This window comes from Salvia hispanica, chromosome 5, assembly GCF_029641045.1.
Source record: "Salvia hispanica isolate PSC_SH4W2 chromosome 5, Shi_PSC_v1, whole genome shotgun sequence".
NCBI classification, from domain to species: domain Eukaryota; kingdom Viridiplantae; phylum Streptophyta; class Magnoliopsida; order Lamiales; family Lamiaceae; genus Salvia; species Salvia hispanica.
Window position 1 is genome coordinate 18,040,491 of NC_142696.1, and position 23,665 is coordinate 18,064,155.

The window sequence follows — 23,665 nt, forward strand, 5'->3', positions numbered from 1 at the left end:
ACGATAGAGGGATCAAATTATCCAATAGCAACAATTACTCATTTTTTATGAAATATCTATTTGATAATAATTCTTCATTCTTCATTATAATGACATACTCCATACTTATTTATATGTATGGATATAAAAAAAATATACTAGCAGATCAAATCATATCCATCTAAAAGATATGACTCTAGATAATAAAAATAGAGTAAAAAAATATATTCTATATTCATGGAGAATTATATTCTAGATAGATTAAAATATATTAAATAATTTATTCTAGATTCATGGAGAAAATTTGATGAAACCTCGTGATTGAAATACACACATTGTTCTCGAGGTAGAAATCAAAACACCATGGAGAAATTTCCATCATTTGTCGGCCACCACCTTTTGGAACAAGATCTCTTCCATAACGATAACAAGCATGTGTGGCGACTCATTGTCTACTTTATGGGTGTTCTGGAGGGAGTGGATTTGATACATGTTGCACCAAGACAAGTGGCGGACGCAAACTAAATTTTGGCAGGGGTTTACTAAATATTTCCTACAGTTAAGGTGTGTTTGAATTGGAAGATAGACACATTTAAAGTGCATTTAGTGGCACAATTTAGTGTTTGATTTGTTGGTTAAATTTTTTGTGTGGCCCGTTAAATGGGCAAGAGCCCGTTAAATTAAGCTTGAAATTGGTTGTTTTATTATCATGAAAAATTGAGTGATAATAATATGTGCAACACTATTTCAAATTTTCAATCTTAGATTACCTAAAATTACAATATAACCCTCATTCTTGGAAATATAGAAAAGTCAGAGGATAGTTTTGGATTTTCCTACTATAATGTGGTTTTAAATAACAAACCAAACATGTGTTATTAAATATTATAGATAACATTATTTTAAAAATCGGATCGGACCGGCTGGTTCGACCAGTCGGACCGCAAGCCGATAGGTAGTCCGGTCCGATTCACCCCTTTAAACCACCACTACATTAACCGCCGTGAACTGGAAAGATTTTTTTTTTTTTTTTTTTTGTCAAAATTGTTTAAAATTTGTTGTTGGTAGGGGTTGAAACTCATGACCACTCCTCTAATTAAGAAGACCTCCACCACAAGGGCTCATTGAACAATTTGAACATTAAATGTTTTTATACATTAACCATTATATTTTTATCTACATAAACTAATAAATCATTTTAAAAGTTTTATATTCTTTAATATAATTGTTAATTATAATATAATATATAATTGTCATCCTCTACATTTTAATGATTCACAAACTTACCACTTATATTATTATTACCATAAAAGGTTCATTATTTATAATAAATAAATTTTTATCATATAATTAATTTATATACCATAGCTATTGTTATTAATGAATATTCTTATCTAAACTAATTAATAATTCGTATTTAACTATAATATGATTTTATCAAATAAATTTTTTTAAATTAATATAAACTTTATACATTTTAATACATGAAATAATAAATTTTTATCTACACTTACTAATACTTGGTAATTTTATATATTTATTATATTTATTAAATTTTAATATTTGTATATTTATATATCACTAATTATCTACAAGATTTAATGTTTTGTGATATATTATTAATTGTATTTTATTTATCATTTATTAAACTGGTCGGATCAGTTGAACCATGAACCAGTAGTGTTGTCGATTTGCTTGCCGATCTGGTTTTTAAAACATTGATTATAATTAGAGGTGCTTAAACGGTTCTCCGGTTCTCGGTTAACCGGAATCAGAACCGGAACTGGCCGGTTAATTGAAGAACCGGAACCGGAAAATCCAGTACCGGTTCTAACTTTTTAACTAAAATTCGTTCCGGTTCAGAACCGAAACCGACCGGATTATAATTCAATTTTTTTTTATAATTTAATATACTAATAAATCTAATTTAATTGAATTGATTTTGAATTAGAGTAAAATAATTTGAAACAATGAGTGACTTTTAGATTTAATTAGATTTGCGAGCTCTATTTCTGAAGTATTTAAAATGTTTAAACCGTGATACTTTGAATCTACAATTATTTCCCCAATCTATTTTTGATGAATTAACTACAATGAGTAGGACATCATAAGTTTGGTTTTAATTTCCAAAAGAACTTATACAAAAACAATATCATTTCATGTGATAGAATTTTAACTTTATAACAAATTTAAACAATTCATTTAACATACAATTTTAACCGGTTTGTGAATAATTTATTAACTATTCTGTTATAAACCAAAAAGTCACAACAAGATCAATTAGTATTAGAAATTCAATTCAATATTTGTTTAGCCAAAAAAGGGAAAATGGAATTAATTTTAAAACTTATTTTTCTGAAAAATTGCTAAAGTTTAAAACTCCTTTTTTATTAAAAAATTGCTAACATAAACTAGTCCGACCTACTACATTTAGCATTACTCTGATCTATATATGAATATTATTGTATTATTGGTTTGTATTTTTTGTGTATTTATTTGAATTTTTAGGTATTATATGTTATATTTATAGATGTTGGATTATTTTTTTTTTAGTATTGAACTATTTAAAATTATAAATAAATTCGGATTAAAATTACACATCGGTTTCGGTTCGGAACCGGAATCGACCGGTTCTTAACCGGCAGGTTCTGAACCGGAACTGATCGGTTCCGATTCTAGGATTTATGAAAATTTAAAATCGGTTAACCGGTCAATCGGTCCGGTTAGAACCGGAACCAGCCGAATAAGCATGCCTAATTATAATACTGAAAACTTGACTTGTCCATTAGTTGATCGCTTACCATACATGATCTGTTCATTAGTTTTGCGTTGTTTGCGGATATTTTGCCATCAACATCGCCTAATTTCTCTTCAACTAAAACAACATTATCAATATTGTAACATGACATGATATTCTAAAATTAAATACAAATTCGGTATTCTTCCAGCTCCAACAAAGCCCTCCCATGACACTATTAAAAGATCTTCAAAAACAACGTTATTTACAAAATGTGTGGCAATAAATTACATATGCATTTTATATAATTGCACGAAATTTCTCATGTTTTAATACATTTGATTTCACTACGATCAAAATTGTGATGAGGAACATTATTGAAAGTTTGAAATCAATCTCTCTCTCTGTGGTTGAATATATACAATTGAAACAACAAATTCGATCAAAACTATCAAAATTGGTGATCAACATGATCATTTATGAAGCTTGTATGAAGAAAAGGTGATTGAGGAGCTACTCTAGTTGTCTCCTCTCTTCTTGTATCGACTGGAAAATCCGCGCTGCTGAGGCCGATGCTGACATCCATTGTGCGGGACGACCTTGATCGCCTGCACCCTCTGCTCGTTCCTCTGCAGCGAAGGCTTGGTGGGGAAGAGCATGAGCGTGTCTCCTTCCAATATCTCGGGAGGGCTAGTCTCCGTGCATGTGCTACCCAGCATTTCACTTCCATTCGATGCTATGCAGATTTGCACCACACTCCGACACTACCATTCTCTGGCTCGACACTTTGCACGGAATCTGATTTGGCATGAAGTAATTCGAGGACGAGCTTTTATCAAGGTCCCCTGCCTGAGCTCCGGCTGATGGAGCAAAGGCATTGGATATGGTTGCAAGTAGCTTTGTCCGAGCTCGGTGCTGCAGAAGCCTCCGCTTGCTTGCTCGTTTGGAGGGGGGATGCCATCCCCTCCCAACGAGCTTAAGCTTATCGGGGGGCAGTTCCCATATAAAGAACTCTGCAGTGCAAGTCATGTTGAGAGAAAGGAACACAATGGGATAGAATATCAGATCATGTATTTGTTGGAAATAGTGTAGCCTTTACACCGACAACTCTTGCTATTACAAAAAAACCAAAAACTAGAAGGTAAATAAAACAAAAGAAATACAATAAGAGAACAAGATGCAAACTATTGTCTTCTTCAAGTCGAGTCGAGGTAACCCTCTCTCCGCAAGACAAGATACGCCCCAGCTAGTGCTCACGGATTGGCGCAACGTCCCCAAAGATGAAACGACTTTCCTCCTACCGAGTTGAAGCACCTCAAACTCGTAGGCTCCGGCGAACTTGAATTGGAGTCGAGAACCGAGCTATGCAATGCTCCTAAGATGCGAACTAGAATGCTTGAGAGCTTAGAGAGAAGAGAGAATGATTGTTGGTGTGTTCTCCTCTCCCAAACTCCACCTATTTATAGGATAGGGGAGACCACCTCAAAGGTCTTGACATTAAGGCATACCATAATGCATTTTGGAGGTTACACCATATGAAAGGCCAAAGGCCTAGCCTTTAGGAATTTCCCACATGTTACATGTTTTCCTACAATCCCCCACATTGGTTAGAGCGCCGCAAGCTCAAACCAACGCCAGACACAAATGCATGTATGCAGACTCTTTGCTCAGTTCTCGAGAAACGATACTGTCTTTGGAAAGGTAACTTGTGGTTTTGAACCTTCCATAGTCAACACTATCGGACATACCGGCGGGCTAGTAGACGCGATGCCTTGAACTATTCCTCCTTGGTGTATGCCTAGTCAATAGCATCAACACAATATTGTTTCAACTCCATCAGTTCTCACGTTTGTGTCCGTTTCGGCCATGGAACACCTCTTTGGAATTCATAAGTGACTCACACACACGAAGCGGCCCCACTTCTCACTTACATAGGTGATTCTTTCATGAGTATCCTGCCATACTTCATCTCCCTGAGATTTCAAGAATCATTAAAAGTCAAAAGACTTAACCTCTTACCACGTGCAGGTTACAACACTCAATGCTTTCTGAAGAATGGGCGAAGATTAAAATCTTCTGAGTGTTACAACTAGATTTGTATAGCTTTGTTTCCCATTGAACCAATCCCATGGGATCTCCAATCGTATGGTTGGGTTACCACTATACTCATCTTTTAAGATGTGGTTTTCAGTCCCATTCCTTTTAGCAATTTATGCATTTGATCACGGTTTAAATCTTTTGTTAATGGATCCGCTATGTTATCCACTGACTTAACATAGTCAACTGCGATAACACCACTTGTGATCAACTGCCTTACGGTATTATGTCGTCGACGAATGTGTCGAGACTTACCATTATAGAAGCCACTGTGTGTTCTACCTATAGCTGCTCTGCTATCACAGTGTATCACTACTGTGGGCACTGGCTTCTTCCAACATGGAATACATTCTAGGAAATTTCTGAGCCACTCGGCTTCTTCCCCTGCTTTATCCAAAGCGATAAACTCAGATTCCATGGTGGAGCGAGCAATACACGTCTGTTTCGCTGACTTCCACGAAACAGCACCACCGCCCACAGTGAACACATACCCACTCGTTGAAAATGAGTCTTTAGAATCAGAGATCCAATTTGCGTCACAATACCCTTCAAGTACTTGGGGATATCTTGTGTAGTGCAGTCCAAAGTCAATAGTGTACTTCAAGTATCTCAAAACTCTGCACAGAGCTTTCCAATGTACCTTGCTTGGATTGCTCGTGAATCGGCTCAACTTGTTCACCGTACAAGCAAGATCTAGTCTAGTACAGTTCGTGATAAACATCAGACTTCCTATGACCTTTGCATACTCTTCTTGAGCAACAGGCTCACCCATATTCTTGCTTAGATGGACATTGAGCTCCAAGGGAGTCTTTGCTGGCTTACAATCAAACGAGTTGAATTTCTTAAGTATTTTCTCAACATAATGAGATTTCGTTAAAGCAATTCCCTCATTAGTTCTCACTATTTTGATTCCGAGAATCACATCAGCTAGACCCATATCTTTCATATCGAAATTTCTTTTCAACATGTTTTTTGTCTCGTTAATAATGGACTATTGCTGCCCATTATCAACATATCATCAACATACAGACACATAATAACAAACTCGTTATCTGTGTTCTTAATGTAAACACACTTATCACACTCGTTGATAGTGAATCCATTTGACAACATCACATTGTCGAACTTCAAGTGCCATTGCAACGGCGCTTGCTTCAATCCATAAAGAGACTTTACCAATTTACATACCTTGCGTTCTTGCCCGGGTACAACAAACCCTTCAGGTTGCTCCATGTATATCTCTTCTTCTAAATCACCATTCAGGAATGCAGTTTTCACATCCATTTGGTGAATCACAAGATTGTGCAACGCAGCAATCGCAAGAAGCACCCGGATGGAAGCTATTCTCGTAACGGGTGAGTAAGTATCAAAGAAGTCATGCCCTTCTTTCTGCTTGAAGCCTTTCACCACTAGGCGAGCTTTGTACTTATCTACAGTACCATCGGGTTTATATTTCTTTTTCAGAATCCACTTGCACCCTAAGGCCTTGCAGCCTTCCGGCAAGTCTACTAACACCCATGTGTTATTTAGCATAATGGATTCCATTTCACTGTTGATAGCTTCTAGCCACTACACTGCGTCTGGGCCAGACAATGCTTCTGATAGTGACTTTGGTTCACCATCCAACATAAAATTTATGAAGTCTGGACCAAAAGTCTTAGCCACTCTAACTCTTTTACCACGTCTTGGTTCTACATCCTCAGGACTTGTCCTCGTCACTTTTGGAGAATTAGAACTAGTGGTTTCATCCATCATTCTTTCACTAGAACGATCATCTTGCTTCTTGCAAGGAAACACATTCTCAAAGAATACAACATTCCTTGACTCAATTACTGTTCCTTCAGCTACATCAGGTATAGCTGACTTATGAACTAAGAAGCGACATGCGCTACTGTTCAATGCATATCCAATAAAGATACAATCGACTGTTTTAGGGCCAATTGCAACTTGTTTTGGAGGCGGCACTTGTACCTTTGCTAAACACCCCCACACTTTGAGGTATGTATATGAAGGTTTCTTTCCCTTCCACAATTCATAAGGAGTCACATCCCTGTTTTGGAGTGGAATCTTATTTAAGATGTAATTTGCAGTTAGCAAAGCTTCCCCCCACATGTTCTGGGGTAATCCTGAATTAATCAACAGAGCATTCATCATCTCTTTCAGTGTTCGATTTTTGCGCTCAGCAACACCATTCGACTGAGGAGAATATGGAGCCGTGGTTTGGTGAATTATACCACTTGCATGACATAATTCTGCAAACGGCGCCACATATTCACCACCTCTATCATTTCGAACACACTTAATTCGACAATTAAGTTGATTTTCGGCTTCATTTTTGAAGTCTTTAAACGCTTCTATTGCCTCATCTTTACTTCTTAATAAGTAAATATAACAATACCTTGTGCAATCATCAATGAATGTGATGAAATACTTTTTACCACCTCTAGTTTGCACAAATTTTAAATCACATATATCTGTATGGATCAATTCTAGAGGTTTTGTGCTCCGTTCTACCGAGCGGAACGGCAGCTTGGTCATTTTTGCTTCAACACAGACTTCACATTTCTTTTGTGAATTAAACTCATCAACTTTTAGTAAATTAAGATTTACTAATCTTTTTATAGCATTTAGATTTACATGTCTCAATCTTTTATGCCATAAATCAGAGCACTCAAGCAAATAAGAAGATGTGTCATCTTCCTTATTGCTTATTGCTTTTCCACGGTGAATGACCATAACATTCGGCTCAAAAAGCCCATTCACTAGGTGACCTTCACCTATGAACTTTCCATACTTGGTCAATATAACATTTTCACACTCAAATTCTAGTGAAAATTCATGATTTACTAGAAGTGAGCCTGACACCAAATTATTTCGGATGCCTGGGACATGCAGCACATCCTTAAGGGTAAGAACCTTTTCAGATCCTAATTTTAGGAACACGTTACCCACACCAACCACCTCAGAAGAGGCTTGGTTTCCCATGCGTACTTTTCTACCTCCAACAGATTTGTAAGTAGAAAAAACGCTTCTCTTGGAGCACACATGACATGTGGCACCCGTATCAACAAACCATTCATTTGGATTATTATCATGGTTCACGTCGGAGACATTGCGACCACCTCGTGATCTTTGTTGTTTATAACAACATGTTCAAATAATTTGCACAATATTGTCTCCATCAATAAGTACACAATTATCTTGAACCATATATGCATTTGTATATTCAACATCACATGCATTATTACTACCAAGTCAAAACTGGTCTTGCTTGTCAAATGACAAACGATAAACACAATAATCAAGAGAATGGATCTCAAGAAATTAATCACTTCATTACGCATCGACATTGCGTCTGTTTGTTGCTTCATTCCAGCTTTGAATTTTATGTTTCCTCCGGCTTCGGTCGACATGATGATGGCAAGAGTACACTATCTCGTCTTGCGATTGTTGGAAATAGTGTAGCCTTTACACGGGCAACTCTTGCTATTACAAAAAAACCAAAAACTAGAAGGTAAATAAAACAAAAGAAATACAATAAGAGAACAAGATGCAAACTATTGTCTTCTTCAAGTCGAGTCGAGGTAACCCTCTCTCCGCAAGACAAGATACGCCCCGGCTAGTGCTCACGGATTGGCGCAACGTCCCCAAAGATGAAACGACTTTCCTCCTACCGAGTTGAAGCACCTCAAACTCGTAGGCTCCGGCGAACTTGAATTGGAGTCGAGAACCGAGCTATGCAATGCTCCTAAGATGCGAACTAGAATGCTTGAGAGCTTAGAGAGAAGAGAGAATGATTGTTGGTGTGTTCTCCTCTCCCAAACTCCACCTATTTATAGGATAGGGGAGACCACCTCAAAGGTCTTGACATTAAGGCATACCATAATGCTTTTTGGAGGTTACACCATATGAAAGGCCAAAGGCCTAGCCTTTAGGAATTTCCCACATGTTACATGTTTTCCTACAGTATTTTCATTGATTGGACAATTCAACAGTAACTACATATATATACTATCGAGAAGAAGCTACTAGAATCCCAATTTGTATCTAAATTACAAAATAATCCTCTACGGCAATATTCTGACATAAAGCCGCTTCCCCTTATTCCTTTACAAGCTCATTTATTTGAACCACATGCCTAGTCACTGCACTCTCACAGCTGGTAGTACTTTTACGATCTGGGAGATCTTCATCAATGTTCTTGATCACCACGTTAACACCATAGACGGGAGCCATGAAACCAACAGTTGGGAAACATGGCCCAGGGTATGGTTTGTATATCAGTCCCTCCGAGGGAGATCTCACCGGGACCAGCCATTGATTCCCCATTGGAACAGGCAAGCACCATGGTGCAGGTTTGGGATCAGTGGCGATGGATACGGAAGTTGGGAGAGGTTTATGTGGAGCAAGAATTCCTTTCTCGAAATCGCATACAGGCAACGGAAGCAATCCAAAATCTATGCAAAATTGGACTTGGGAGGGTCGACTTTTGCTTTAGCAAGGGGCGGGGATGGATCGACTGGGGATACATAGAGCAACTTGCTGATAGGAGGAAATTTGATGGATGGCGGGTTGGGGTCAAAGGTGGTCTCATGCAAGAGTTGTGGCGATCTAGCTATATGTCGTTGCACCTATCACACCACATCGAACGAAGATTAGGATTTCGTGCATACTTTTGGGCTAGAAAAGAGACATTTACCCCTCCAAAGGAAGCTGGCTTCAAATGCTTACGAACTTACAGTTACAAGTCTGTGCAGCTCAAACACCTGCAGAGAAAAAATCTTCTGTTGGCTGCGGGTGAAAAATGATCTGCATTAGCATCAGACCACAGAAGATGGAATTTAAACTAGTCGAAATGCTTACTGGGTCATTGTTTTCCTTGCTTTCAAGAACACCCTCTGGCCGATAACTCCCACAGCTTCGCCACTAGCTAAATCTATTGAGTCCTCTATGGAGGTATCCGAGGTTTCCTCCTTTTTGACCGCATCTCCTATTTTCAGTGACAGATGATCGTTGTCAATGTTCGCCTGTTGGTTGCAGCCTCCAGCTAGGGGAGAGGAAGAAGCCTTATCATCATCCACTGTACAAGTGCTTTTTCTCGAGGAAACGCCACATAATGCAAGCGTATCATCAGCCACGGTCTTCCTTTTGTGCATATTCTTCAATTCCACACATAGCTGATGCGCTTTAGGGAAATCTAATCTGTTCGTCTCATCATCTCCCGTGCTGGTTTTCTTTAAGTGATCGTGTTGAAGGGCTGTAATGCTCGAGCGGGATATTCTATTCCCACCGTTACTCAGAGATTGTTTACTAAAGGCATCCAGCTTCTCTTTTTTCACGCGCAGCTGAGGATTGCCAGAGGTGAGAATCTTCCTAGGCTGAAGAAAAGATGAAACTCAATCATTTTCGTCAGTGCAACAGCCATACGGTGCTTGGACTGAGATACATTTGGAGGAAATTGGATCCGGATAATTTGCAGGTCCCGATACCCCACCAGAACAAGGAGAGTAGTACAACTCTGCCACGGTAGGGTACCCGTTCATGGAAGCCAATACAGGCCGTACTTTCCGTTTTACACCAGCAACCTACAATGTTAAAAAATTCAAGAATTTGAGAGAGCATATGGTCTCTAATTTTAAAGTAACAAGCCATTTCAAAGCATATTCATCACAAAAACTAGCAAGTATGCATAAAAAAGTAAAACATGTGAAACAAACCTCAAGAACACTCGCACAAATTTTCATTTCTTTGTCATGATTGAGTAAACGGAACACTAGATACTCCCCATCTTCGTGCTCCTAAGTTATATACTAGGATCTTCTCGTTGCAGCTATTTCGAAAATGCCAAGGAAAAATACTTTGAGCTCTAGTCTACTAATGCGGTCGAGAAATTCAACCAGTGGAAACAACATAAACTATCGTCTTGATTTGTCAAAGCTCTCGTACTTAACTAAATATGCATGACCTCGAAGATGGATGGATCACAAAATTCGTATTTATGTAGTCGTGCGCAAGAGCAACGAATCTCTCAACAACAAAAAGAGCAACAATCGAAATATCCAACTGACGACTCTCGTACACATGACTCAAGTATAAAGTTGTCTAGAAAGTAAGCTACACAAGCTCTACTCAATGCATCAAAACAAGCTCATGCTTCATGAAACGAAAGAGAACCAATGACTCTCCTACACAATTCTACTCCACACATAACGGTTAGCTCAAGTCAAGTTCCGAACAAAAATAAACAAAGAAAAAAACAATATGTCAGACTCACGTGCTCGGAGATGCTTGTGAGATGAAGTTAGTTTGGAGATGCTTGTGAGATGAAGTTAGTACAGCCTAGCATAGGCAGATGCGGTCTAGGTCCGGACCTGAGCTCCGGACCTTCTGAATTCAAAATATACTCTTGGGAAAGAGTCATGTGAAACCCCAAATATGGCTATGATCAATCAATATCCATACATCTCAGCCCAACCCAAATCCTTGCATTGCATAAAGATTGCCTTTTTGAAAGAGTGTTTATCCAAACACATCAAACTATGCATGAAAATCACTGGCAGATCCAGTGGAGGACAAGGGGTACCACTGTAACCCCAAATTTTGTTTCTTTAATATATATTTCTTAGATATTGAAAATAGACATAGTTTAGCCCAACGATAGAATACTGCTCAGTGGTGTCACTCTCCCAGGTTCGAATCCCAGCGGTGGCATTCTTCTCTCAAGGTTTTGTTTTTCCTTTTGTTTCATGCTTTGCTATTTATAATTATACTGTGTATATTGCTCCATTTTGTTTTTTCTTCTTTCTATTTCATAGCTATTATGTTTTTATATATTTTGTAGTCATTATATTTTTATGTATACATATATAATTCATTCACAATTAATAAAAATATTGATATAAGATATTCACAAGTCGCAACTAATAAAATAAAAGAAAAATGATCGATCGAATTTTAATATTCTCTACGTCCCAACTTAAGAGTCATGTTTTGTTATTTCCGTCCAGTTCCTATTTCATTTTTACCATAAATGGTAAGTAGGTTCACATTCCACCAACTTATTTCACTCAAATATTATTATAAATGTAATATATATATATATAGGGTTTTAATCTATAAAAAATACCCTTAAGTATAGAAATACAACCTACATATGGACCGTTAGATTTGTAGATGAATGACCACGATTTGGATTGCTGTAAAAAAATTTTATGGCATATCTAAGACGATTTGTGTCATGGTAAGGGTAATTTAGGAATAGAAAAAATAATGAACTGTCCTTCCGTTTTTTAAGAGCGGACACTCTAATTTGGTGCTTAGGTTCCCACGCCGTTTAATTCACTCTCCTTCACCAATCCACTCTCTCTCCTTCACCAATCCACTCTCCTTCACCACAAAATCCGCTGAATATATCCACCCTACAAATTCTGCAAAATCAAAACTCTAATATACACAATCAACGAATATTTGGTTCATAGCTATGTATGTTTCATTTGTGTCATAGCTATATGTTTCATTTGTGTCAAAATAAACCAACATTTGGGTCATTGTATAGTTGTGTCATACTAAATGAATAGTTGGGTCATGTCATCGTATGGATAATTTGTGTCATAATAATCCAATATTCGAGTCATTATATAACACTACGGAGTACCAAAATGCGTCAAATAAATTTGATCGAAATGTTCGTATCAAACAAACTGGAGTAAAATAAACGATTATTCTCATGTTTTTGACACAAACAATGACACAAACATCTTCTATTCTTTTAGGTCATACTAAATGAATATTTGGATCATGTCATCTTATGAGTAAATTGGGTCATAATAATCCAATATTCGAGTCATATAAAACAACGGACTACCAGAATGTGTCATATAAATTATAGATTACAAGGATAACTGATAGATGAAGTGAAGAAGGAGATGAGAAAATATTGTTAAGGAGTATTTAGTTACAGTTATATTAGATCTGGAGAAAAAATTATCGATGAAGGAGACGGATACGGCGACGGAGTGTTAAAGGATATTAAAAACTCAAATAATCTGGCAACTATTTATTCACAAATAATAAATCTTCATGGAAAGAATTATAATGGAAGATTGTTGGAATTGCGGTTGATGAAGATGGAAGATAAATAGATGGTGAAGGAATTGAAGTTGCTGAATGTTAACTCATAAATCATGTATATGATTTGTTAGTAGAAAGAGAAATAAGCAAGATTGTAGGGATTACCATAACAATCTACATTACATATTGACATTACTAACCTTATATGATATTTAGTGATTAAAAAAATAATACTTATGAAATAAATTGAACCATCAGATCTTATGATCTTAAGATCAAAAAAGTTAATCCAAGGGTCAATCCACTTTTCTTTATACTTCTTAAAATTAGTGCACTAACTAATTAGAACTCTTAAATTGAGACGGAAGGAGTACTCTAAATCAATATAAAAGTTGTACCCCCGAATTAAAAATCCTGAATCCGCCACTGATAAAAATGCAGTACACGATAGGTCCCAGAAAATGCGAGTGAATTAGAGGGATAAAATCAGAAATGAAAAAAGAGTGTGACAGAAGTCCAGGTGAAAGAAACACAAGAAAAAAGGATTTAGTATATAAGACAGAACATGATCCCATGAGAGAAGGAGGAGAGAGGTGGTGAGGAGAAAGAGATTAGAATCGGCGAAAGGAGAGGGTCACCTCATGATCTCATAAAACGCATCACTACAAAATTGGAAGAGGGGTCAAAATTTCGATATCTCGCCTAATTATACAAAAAATTATAGTAAATTTTTAAAACAAAATATATTGATACAAAGATCTAATAAAATAAAAAGTTTATAAAATAATCTAATGTAATAAAAATATATTAGCACAAACTTTTAAATATATTTTTCCTTTTTTATTCAATAAATAAACAGTGGTAGTAATATTGATCAAAATAAGCTGTTTTTTTTTCTGGATTTTGACTACTATAGTAGTCAAAGGAATGTTAATGTCATCTAATATTACGTCGATCTAACCACATAGAAAGGAAACCTGTAGGAGGCGTACAATACGGAAAATAAAATTTAATGCTCAACTTTAATAGGAAATCAACTACTCCACATACTAGAGGTTTTTACGGAAAATAAAATTTGATGCACTATAATTAAGGAAATCAGTAAGATTTAATGCACTATTATTAAGGAAAATCAAGTATATTTTCGGAGATGACTGATAAAGAACAATATATATTTGAATGGAGGAAACGATATAAGTAAGTCGAATATAAAAGTTTCCATATTACTTTACATACAAAGCTGTTGGTTCATTTTGACGCAGGAAATATTATATTTCCATTTTTCTTGAATTTTCTTTGTTATTGTTTAAACCAAAAATTAACATGCGTTCAACGTTCAAACTTGTGTGCATTCAATACATATTGCTTTTCAACATAATAATAATAATAATAATAATAATAATAATAATAATAATAATAATAATAATAATAATATTTTTTTTCAAAAAATAGTACCACCGGCAATGACATATAAAATTTAATACAGTACTAGGTTGGTGTGACATGTTTAGATTACAAGAAAATTAGGCGAATGAAATTACATAACACATGGTCTCAGATTCCCATATTTTTTTCTCCTACATTTTAATGTTTCCTCACTTCCCAAAAATCAGCACGTAAAATTTTCCAAATCCAATCTCACTTAAAATGCTGATTCTGAAAAGAATAAATCTAAAGCACTCATAAATCTCAAGAATCAGTCTCATTCTTCAAACCCAGACGCTATTTCCCATTTCTTGTTGAATTCATTCCATGATAGCGAATAAAACACCCCATTTGCCACCACAATTCTGAATCATCCATTTTCGTTTTACCTCGTACGATCAAATGCCCCATGTTCTTGCATTTTTGGCAAGAAAATCAGCTGCATGATCTTAATTCCCATTTGGTAAGGAACTGGCCCTTCTCATTCTTGTGGTTATTCAATTATTTGTTGTAAAGATTCAATTTTTCTGAATGCCCATGTCCTGAAAAGTTATAATACCTCTTGTTCATGCCACATTCCTCTTTAGTAGTGAATCTTTTTTTGAGTTGGTAGCACACAAGAATTCTTGATTTGAAAGGATGAAAAAAAATGCTCCTATTTCTTCCATAAATTCTCTTATGAGTGGCTTCTCTGTTCATGACTGAATTGGGATCAAGACTAATGAACAGAACAACACTTCCCTAAGTATAGAATCCATAAATTGAGTTAGTTAGAAAGAGATGCAATCTAGAGTGAGCACATTAGAGGAAGGCCAAGTTCCTCCAAGGATTATTATACACCAACACAACAAGCATCTGCCTCTTAGGCTGCTGCTTCTCTTCCTCTTGTTAGGAGTAGGCCTAGTGTTTCTCTATGTCAGTATGTATACCTACGGCTGCATCCGCATCCACGACTTTTCCTCCTCCAGGATCCACACCCACCAGGCCTGCGTTCAACGCTTGGCGAGCTGGACTAGGCCTCCATTGACCCTCGTGCACGAGATGAACGACACAGAGCTGTTCTCGTGCGCCTCATCATCGCTTAACAAGCTCCCCTCCAACAGGACTCCCAAGATTGCATTCATGTTCTTGACAAGGGGGCCTCTTCCCCTCTCCCCTCTCTGGGACAAGTTTTTCCAAGGCAACGACCGCCTTTACTCAATCTACATCCACTCCTCGCCTACCTATGATCCCGATTTTGACCCTTCTTCCCCCTTCTATGGCAGGCAGATACCTAGCCAGGTATTGATACATCTCATTTATATGTTTGACAAGTTTTTAAGTTTGTAGCAATTTTCCTTATCTGTTTTCTTGTTGTTATAAGGTTGCTGAGTGGGGGAGGATGAGCATGTGTGACGCGGAGAGGCGCCTCCTTGCCAACGCGCTGCTGGATGTCTCGAACGAGTGGTTCGTTCTCGTGTCTGAAGCATGCATCCCACTCAAAAACTTCAGCACCATCTACACTCACATCTCCCAATCCCACTTGAGCTTCCTTGGGGCCTTTGATGAGGACAGTCCGAACGCCCGGGGGCGCTACAACTGGGGGATGGAGCCAGAGGTGAACCTCTTGGACTGGCGAAAGGGGTCCCAGTGGTTCGAGCTCAGCAGGAAGCTGGCAGTGGACGTTGTCCGGGACACCTTCTACTACCCCAAGTTTAAGTACTTCTGCAGGGCGGACAGCTGCTATAGTGATGAGCATTACCTGCCCACAATGCTGACCCTGCTGTCGCCGCGCCTCCTTGCCAACCGGACCCTCACGTGGGTCGACTGGTCAAGGGGGGGGCCCCACCCGGCCTTGTACGACGTGGGGGAGCTGACCGAGAACTTCTTCAAGGATGTTGTTGATGGTGAATCGTGCATGTACAATAATCACACTACCAATCTATGTTTTATGTTTCTAAGGAAGATTGCTCCTTCTGCTTTGGATCATTTGATGAGCAATTCGTTGGAGTTTTTCGGATATTGATGGACTTCTTTTTTAACATGAGATACATTTTTTGGAATGTGAAGATTCATTAATGAAGAAATTGGGGAGAGTACCATGTTGGTTTGTTTAATGAAAGTTGAGAGTTCGTGCAATGATACTTTGTGGAGCTTGCTTGCTAATTCGTCTTGCCGAATGAGGACTTTTCCCAATACGACTTATTGTACTTTGTGTCTTTATTCTATTTTGTTATTTTCTGGTGATTGATTGATTGATTCGTTTTAACTCGATTCTTCGTTGTGTCCATCATGGAATGGATTGGTTTCTTTATCTGAGAAATCGACTTCTGAAACATGGCCGTCAAGTTCCGGAGGTTCCCAATGTTGTGAGTTGTTGCACTTATCTCCTTAAATCATCCAACTTATTATCCAACTTAAATCATCCAACTTATTATCCAATGGTCTCTTTCTAGAGCCACGGGACCTTCGGCATTTGGCCCACGTCTATGACATCCCACCATAACTAGAGCTCTGATACCACGTTGACACCAAGAAAGTATGGTGAAGTGGGAGATAATTCAAGGAACCACTCAAAAGAAACACTCTCAACTCAAAGGAATCCACCTAAGAATTCAGAGCAAAAACTAAGAAGAATCATCTTCTCAAACAAGCACAGCTTGGAGTAAGTTCCTGATCGGCTTCAAACTCCAGATTTTTTTTTTTTTTTAATTAGTCAGCCAAATTCTTCTGCTCAAACTATGATTTACCTGCATGTACATTGATAGAGAGAGATCCTTGTTTTTTTCTTCGAATATTGGTTGCTAATCTTTTACTAAACGAATTAGTGTAGCATTGTAGGTAGGGGTGCAAAATTAGTTCTTGGCCCAATGAGTTTTGGGTACCCAAAACCTGACCTTATACCCAATGAGTTTTGGGTATCCAAAATCCGACATTACGGGTTTGGGTAGTTGATGTAAGATTTTTATGGATTTTGGGTATCCGTAACCCGTATTCGGGTACCCAACTAGTATTCGATTATCTGAAACCCGTATTCGGGTACTCAACTAGTATCCAATTAATACCGTTTATGGATTTGTGATAAATATCTTAACCCGATTATGCAAGGATATTAAAAAGTTTATCCGAATCTCTTGTGAGCTTATCCAAAAAATTTCTTTATTTTGAAATTAATTACTGTCTAATGTCTAGGTCATAGTATCACAGTAATGAGAAAACTAAAACACTAAAAAAACTAAAACACTAAAAATTGAAGTTTGAACTTTTACAAATAGTAAATAAGTGGTTATGTTAGTAGTATATAATTAGAGGTGTCAAACGGGCCGGGCCGACCCAGCCCAGGCCCGGCCCACCAATGAAATGGAGCGGGCTTGGGCTGGGCTTAGTAGGTTAAACGGGCTCCAATTGGGCCTTTCTTCAAACTCAGGCCCGGCCCCGGCCCGGGCCCACTTAAAGCCCGGGCCAGGCCCAGGACCGGGCCAGCTCGGCAGAATCTCAATTTTATAGTATATATTCTTAATTATGTGAATATATTTGTTTTTTTCATATCATATTATACATATTCTTTATTCTATTTAGTATTAAATAAATTACCTAATCAATCTAAATTAAAACTTATATTTTCAAATTTTATTTCCATGGTTATATAGATTAATTGTTAACTACTTTTCCTTTTAAAAATAGTGTATCTTAGAATTTATTACTTGATTTATATAATTGAAGAGATTAGTTCCATATATAAAGTGATTGATTAGTCATTTATATTTATGTGATAGGTATAAATATGTATTATCTATTATGCTTTATTATCTTACGTGTATTCATATGGGTAAAAAATTTAGATATTATCTCTACATATTCATATCTTTTCTATTAATTTATTACTAGATTGCATGTTATTTTATATTTATATATTTTAAAGATAATCATATATTTTATTAATAATATTATGCAAAAAAATCAATTAATTTAATTACTAACTTAGGTCAACACTTATTTAAATTTGATTTCCAATTACATTTGAATTGTAGTTGATTTACATAATTATAGATAGTAGTTATATTTGATTTATTACTAGTAATATTTAAAATAGTTCCATAATAGTAGCATATATGTTAACTCCTAATTTTGTGGGAATAGTGGGATTATAGGAGCAAAATTAATTTATATGTGTGTAATTAGTTGATTGATTAACCTATAATTATATTACTCCACACCATATCATAGTTCAATAATTGTTTTTTTTTCATAGTTCTATAATTTATTATGCATGCAATGAAGGTAAGTATAATTTTATTTAGCCATTTAATTAATTAGCAAACTAGGCCCGGCCCAGCCCAGCCCAGGCCCGGCCCAGCCCGACCCACTTGCCAAATGGGCCCGGGCCGGCTGGGCTCATTAAAAATACCAAAACCCAGGGCCGGCCCGGCCCGCTTCAGACATGGGCCTGTGCCGGGCTGGACCGGCCCGGCCCACTTGACACCTCTATATATAATACTCCACTCATCACAACATAATTATATTTGAAATGTAATAATTTTGGGTTCGGAAAAATGCATCTGGTATTAGGGTGCTCTGTTTGGAAATTAAACTATGTTTGGCAATGTAAATATTTTTGGAATAGATTATCCTTTTTTCTTTTTCTTTTTGGTTTGACCATGGTCCACAGGTGTCCCGAATCCTGTCTTTTGGAGGAATCCGACCATTCCTGTTCGATCGAGTTGCGGATTAATGCCGAAAGTCTTCCAGCAGGTGGTGAAGTTTGAACCCGTGACCTCAAGGTCACCACAACTCCGCACTACAACCCGTTGGTGGAATAGATTATCCTTTGATTAATCATCCGATGGTTGATTATTTATAGACTGGATTTGAGATTATGGGAGGAATAATCTTAAAATTTATTTAGTCTAAGTTCCGATCTCCATTTGTTTTGTATACCTTGCTAGGGTCATATGTCTCTAATTAGTTTTGTACTTGTATAGGCCAGAAAGATACCCATACAAAATTTTAAGAAATTTTTATTCTGGTCAATTAGTTAAAAGATTTTGGGAGAAAATAATTATTGTTTTACTTTTTTTTCCAAAAAAACTCGCAAGTTAGTATATTTATTTTTATTTTTTAATATCATCATGAAAAGGGTCGAGAGACTAATGCATTAGATAATAAAAATGTCGGAAATATATACACCAATATCAAGATATCGGAAATATATACCACTAGTATATATTTTTTTCTTAAATGTAACACAATTTAATCATTTTAGCCATATGTTTTTCAGACGCATATAAAAAAAATTTCGCATAAAGACTGTGATAATATTTTGAAGAAAATTTTTTTTGGAATTAAATTAAATTTCAAGTGCATGAAAATTTCCAGTAATTTAAAACATTAAGTAAATAGTACTCTCTCCGTCCCAGATAATTCAGGACACTTTCCCGACAGGAGTTTTAAGAAATGTAATGGAAAGTGTGTTGAAAAAGTTGGTGGGATGTGAGTCCTACTTTTAAAGTATTAGTTATATAATAAAATGTGAATAGGAATGAGTTAGTGGAATATGGGGTCCACTACCAAAAACGGTAAAAGTGAAGTGGGACAAATTATGTGGGACAATCCGAAATGGAATACTGGGTCGAATTATCTGGGACGGAGTGAGTAATAAAATAAAACAAGAATATTGTGAATATTGAGTATGAGAGGGGCATTTTTGTCCCATCATACGCCATAGCTAGGGTTTATAAGTTTACAATATATAGCGCTAAATCAATCCCTTTCGTCAGCTACCTTCACTCTCGAGGCCGTCAGAGCAAAACCCTAGAATCTCCAGTTCTTCTCTCTACGGTAAGCCCTCGCCAAACCTTGCAATTAGGTTAAATCGTTGGATTTATTTGTGTTTTGTTGGCTTAATTTTTATTTTCCCCTGTTACTAGAGTTATACAATTTTGTGTTTTCTTTGCAAAGGCTTTTCATTGATATTGTTTGGTGTATTGCCTTTCGTGATTTAGTCTTTGCTTGTTTCAGAAATGGCGACGGTGCCGGGGCAGCTCATCTGGGAGATCGTGAAGAAAAACAACTCTTTTTTGGTGAAGGAGTTCGGAAATGGAACAGCTAGCGTCAAGTTTAGCAAGGAGCCCAACAATCTCTACAACATCCACTCTTTCAAGCACTCAGGTTGTGTGTAATGTTTTAATATGTTGTGTATTTTACATTTTTTGAGCTTGTGATTGGCTTTAATTTTGGATTTGATTTCTTATTAATCATTCCAGGAAATTTAATCTCTTCTAAACCCTAAATTGCTTTTCCCTTTATAGGAGTAGAAAGCTTTAGGATAGTTTGATGCATTAACAGCTTCAGTAGAAATTAGAGTATTTGTTTGGCGAGTAAAATGGTCTAAAATGAATTAGGCCCACAATTTTTGACTCACCTATCACTTTGAGTGATTAAGAATTCTTGTTTCAGTTTAATTTGTGATTAATTTCCATTCCATGGTAATGGCAAGCAAGAAAACTTTGAGTATTTGTGATTGATTTCCATTCCATTTCAGTTTAATATGTTTGCTTATTATTTGGTTATTGTGAATAGGATTGGCAAACAAGAAAACTGTGACCATTCAACCAGGAAAAGATCAGACCGTGGTCCTTGCTACCACAAAAACAAAGAAGCAGAACAAGCCATCCACTCTGCTCAACAAGTCTGTCATGAAGAAGGAGTTTCACCGAATGGCCAAGGCTGTTTCAAACCAGGTAAACTATATTATGGTTTACTCACCTCATTCACTATTAACATAATGGTTTAGTTTATTGATTCTTGAAAATTTCATTTAGTATAATTTATGCTTGGATTATTGCTCATTTGGGATTCAATTTTGTACCATCACATATGATAGTATAGTAAAATCTTATTCAAGATGTTGCTGCTTTGTTTGAAATGGTAATACTAATACATCACTAATTCACTATTATATCTTTGTTGTTGGGGGTTACATCTTTTTGGCTCTGCTTCTTTCCCCTTGTAATGTTAGATATTAACTCTTGCTTTACATTTCCATGAAGGTGTGTGATAACTACTATAGACCTGACTTGAAGAAAGCAGCTCTTGCAAGGTTGAGTGTTGTCCACAGAAGCCTTAAGGTTGCCAAATCAGGCGCCAAGAAGAGGAACAGGCAATCATCTTAGAACACAGTCAGAAGAAGCAGGTGTTTGGACTCGTTTGCCTTTCCAAGCATCTGGATGCTTAATTGAATACTAAAGATTTTGCTGATTTCATTTTCTCATGAGTTTTTGATTTGGACACAAATAGACATTAGTTGGTAACATTGCCTTTTGTTTTACATGTATCCTTGAGACTTTGTTTTATCAAATGGAGTGAAATCTTTTTTGAGAAATTTTGATACTTCTGTTGTTCATCTATTTGTTTAGATATTCTCTTTCTATTCATCATACAATGCCATATGTTGAACATTGCAAGTGCTCAATTTTGTTTATATCCTTTAGCTTTCACAAATCAAATGATGACTTGTTTCCTCAGTGGATTTGATCGGAAAAGAATGAATTTGGGATTGAAATGATAATTTAAATTTTAATAAAATATAAACATGAGAAGGTCTCGTCCTTAAATGGGTATGAAATAGATATTCTGGTATCTATTATTGCTACCATTACAAATTCTAACAACTAGTATTTTATTTAGTAAGTCTATAAATTACTCTAACAATACTCCCTCCATTCCACAACAATGGAGTCATTTGCCATTTTTGTATGTTTAATACTCTCTCCGTCCGCGAATAGGAGTCTCGGTTGACCCTTTTCATCATTCCGCCATTAGGAGTCCCGGTTAGACATTTTATCTTGGGAGTATAAAAAATGATCCCACTGTTCCCTTATTGAAGATCTTTCTAGCATGGATAGTAAGAGTACCTTTTGTTCATCAATTTCGAGTTTATCTACACGATGATATCCTCTCACTTTTCCAACCATATGAACAGGTTGACCCCTTAGCATTTGTTCTAATGCCGCTTTCCAAATTCGAGAAGTTGTCTTCCTGGAAATCTGGAAATGTGATGAAGCTTCTTTCATAGCCCCTTTGGTCAGCACTCCATTATGGCTGTTCTTCATCAGGAACTGAGCAATGTTGTTCTTCATGTTGGTGCTTATAAATATGGACTGCCTCTGCTCTCCATCCATTGCTCAATGAAGAACTCTAGCTAAATTGAACTTGTATCTTTTGGATTTTGATTTTTGAGAAGTTATAGTTAACGACTGTATTTATAGGGAATTTCAATGACTGAAATTGAGTTTAAATTTCCCTCTTGAATTTTAAGAGGGGAAAATGAATTGAAACTTTCATTAAGTGTAATCTTCATTTTTGGATTAGGATTAATGAAATGGAATTCCTTTTTTGCCGCAATTTTTTGTTTGATTTCTGTGCACAAATTTTTAAACACCGCCACTTTTCATTTCAGCATAGTAGTTGTAATCTTAATGTTAGATTTCATTATGAATAAAACAAATAATAATATAAATGGGTCTCACATTCCACTATCACACACTTTAATTATTACACTCAAACTTTTCTTAAAATCCGCACCCGTCTCAATGAATATGGGATTGAAATGATGACTTTTCTTAATGCAAATTTTTTAAACACCGCCACTTTTCATTTCAGTCATGTTTATAAATGAATTTTGTTTATAATTCATTTATCTTTTTTATAAAAATCAACACATTTGTTCTTATTTATTTTACTCTCTCTTACTTTATTCTTTTTTTATCTCTCTACCTTTTTTTCATTATTTACTTTATTCTTCCTTTTACTTAACTCATTTAACACAATTTTTTTTTAATCTCCGTACCAAAAAAATATGTATCTATTATTATGGTACGGAGGGAGTATTATTAGTAGAATATGTGGGATGAATTACTCCATATCTTCTGAGCAAGCAAGGTAACACTATTCTGAAACTTGTTAGTGGGCCAAGTAAAGCCCAATCCGGAGTTGAGGGTTAAGTAGTACTTCCTCCGTCCCACCAGAATTTACACTCTTTCATTTTTAGTCCGTCTTATAAAAATATGCACTTTTTAATTTTAGAAACTCTTTTTTCTCATGAGATCTATTTCCACTAATAGTAATATTTTATTTACTTTTTCTCTCTAACTTTCTCCTACTTTATCAATTTGCATTAAAATCTGTGCCGCACCTAAGGTGCATTTCTTTGGAGAAGGAGGGAGTATTTCACAAATCACAACGAGCAAAATCATCATTATAATTATGAGAAATGTCACGATGCTGTTGTTCCAAAAAATGCAATTCCGAAGCAGTTAGTGATCCTCAAAACCTGCACACCGAAAGTTCAATAAACTGCCAATAATCCTATCACGAGGG

General features: G+C 36.4%; 2 protein-coding genes and 1 pseudogene across 3 annotated transcripts; 2 read left to right on the forward strand and 1 right to left on the reverse strand.

Moving 5' to 3' along the window:
• Positions 1-3,229: 3,229 nt before the first annotated feature.
• Positions 3,230-11,234, reverse strand: LOC148926387 (protein HEADING DATE 3B-like; annotated as a pseudogene).
• A 3,343-nt stretch (positions 11,235-14,577) lies between these two features.
• On the forward strand, positions 14,578-16,416 carry LOC125189750 (glycosyltransferase BC10-like). Its single transcript, XM_048086989.2, has 2 exons — positions 14,578-15,589; positions 15,672-16,416. Exons 1-2 carry the CDS (start codon positions 15,089-15,091, stop codon positions 16,311-16,313), a joined length of 1,143 nt encoding a protein of 380 aa, XP_047942946.1. The 5' UTR covers positions 14,578-15,088; the 3' UTR covers positions 16,314-16,416.
• Positions 16,417-19,995: 3,579 nt separating this feature from the next.
• Positions 19,996-21,668, forward strand: LOC125186606 (large ribosomal subunit protein eL28z-like). 2 transcript variants are annotated; one of them, XM_048083004.2, is made up of 4 exons: positions 19,996-20,125; positions 20,306-20,455; positions 20,867-21,027; positions 21,337-21,668. In XM_048083004.2, the coding sequence occupies exons 2-4, from the start codon at positions 20,308-20,310 to the stop codon at positions 21,457-21,459; spliced, it is 432 nt and encodes a 143-aa protein (XP_047938961.1). In that variant the 5' UTR covers positions 19,996-20,125; positions 20,306-20,307; the 3' UTR covers positions 21,460-21,668. The 2 variants fall into 2 exon arrangements, with proteins under 2 accessions (XP_047938961.1, XP_047938960.1); XM_048083003.1 differs by lacking the exon at positions 19,996-20,125 and having other exon boundaries at positions 20,290-20,455.
• The last annotated feature ends 1,997 nt before the right edge of the window (positions 21,669-23,665 follow it).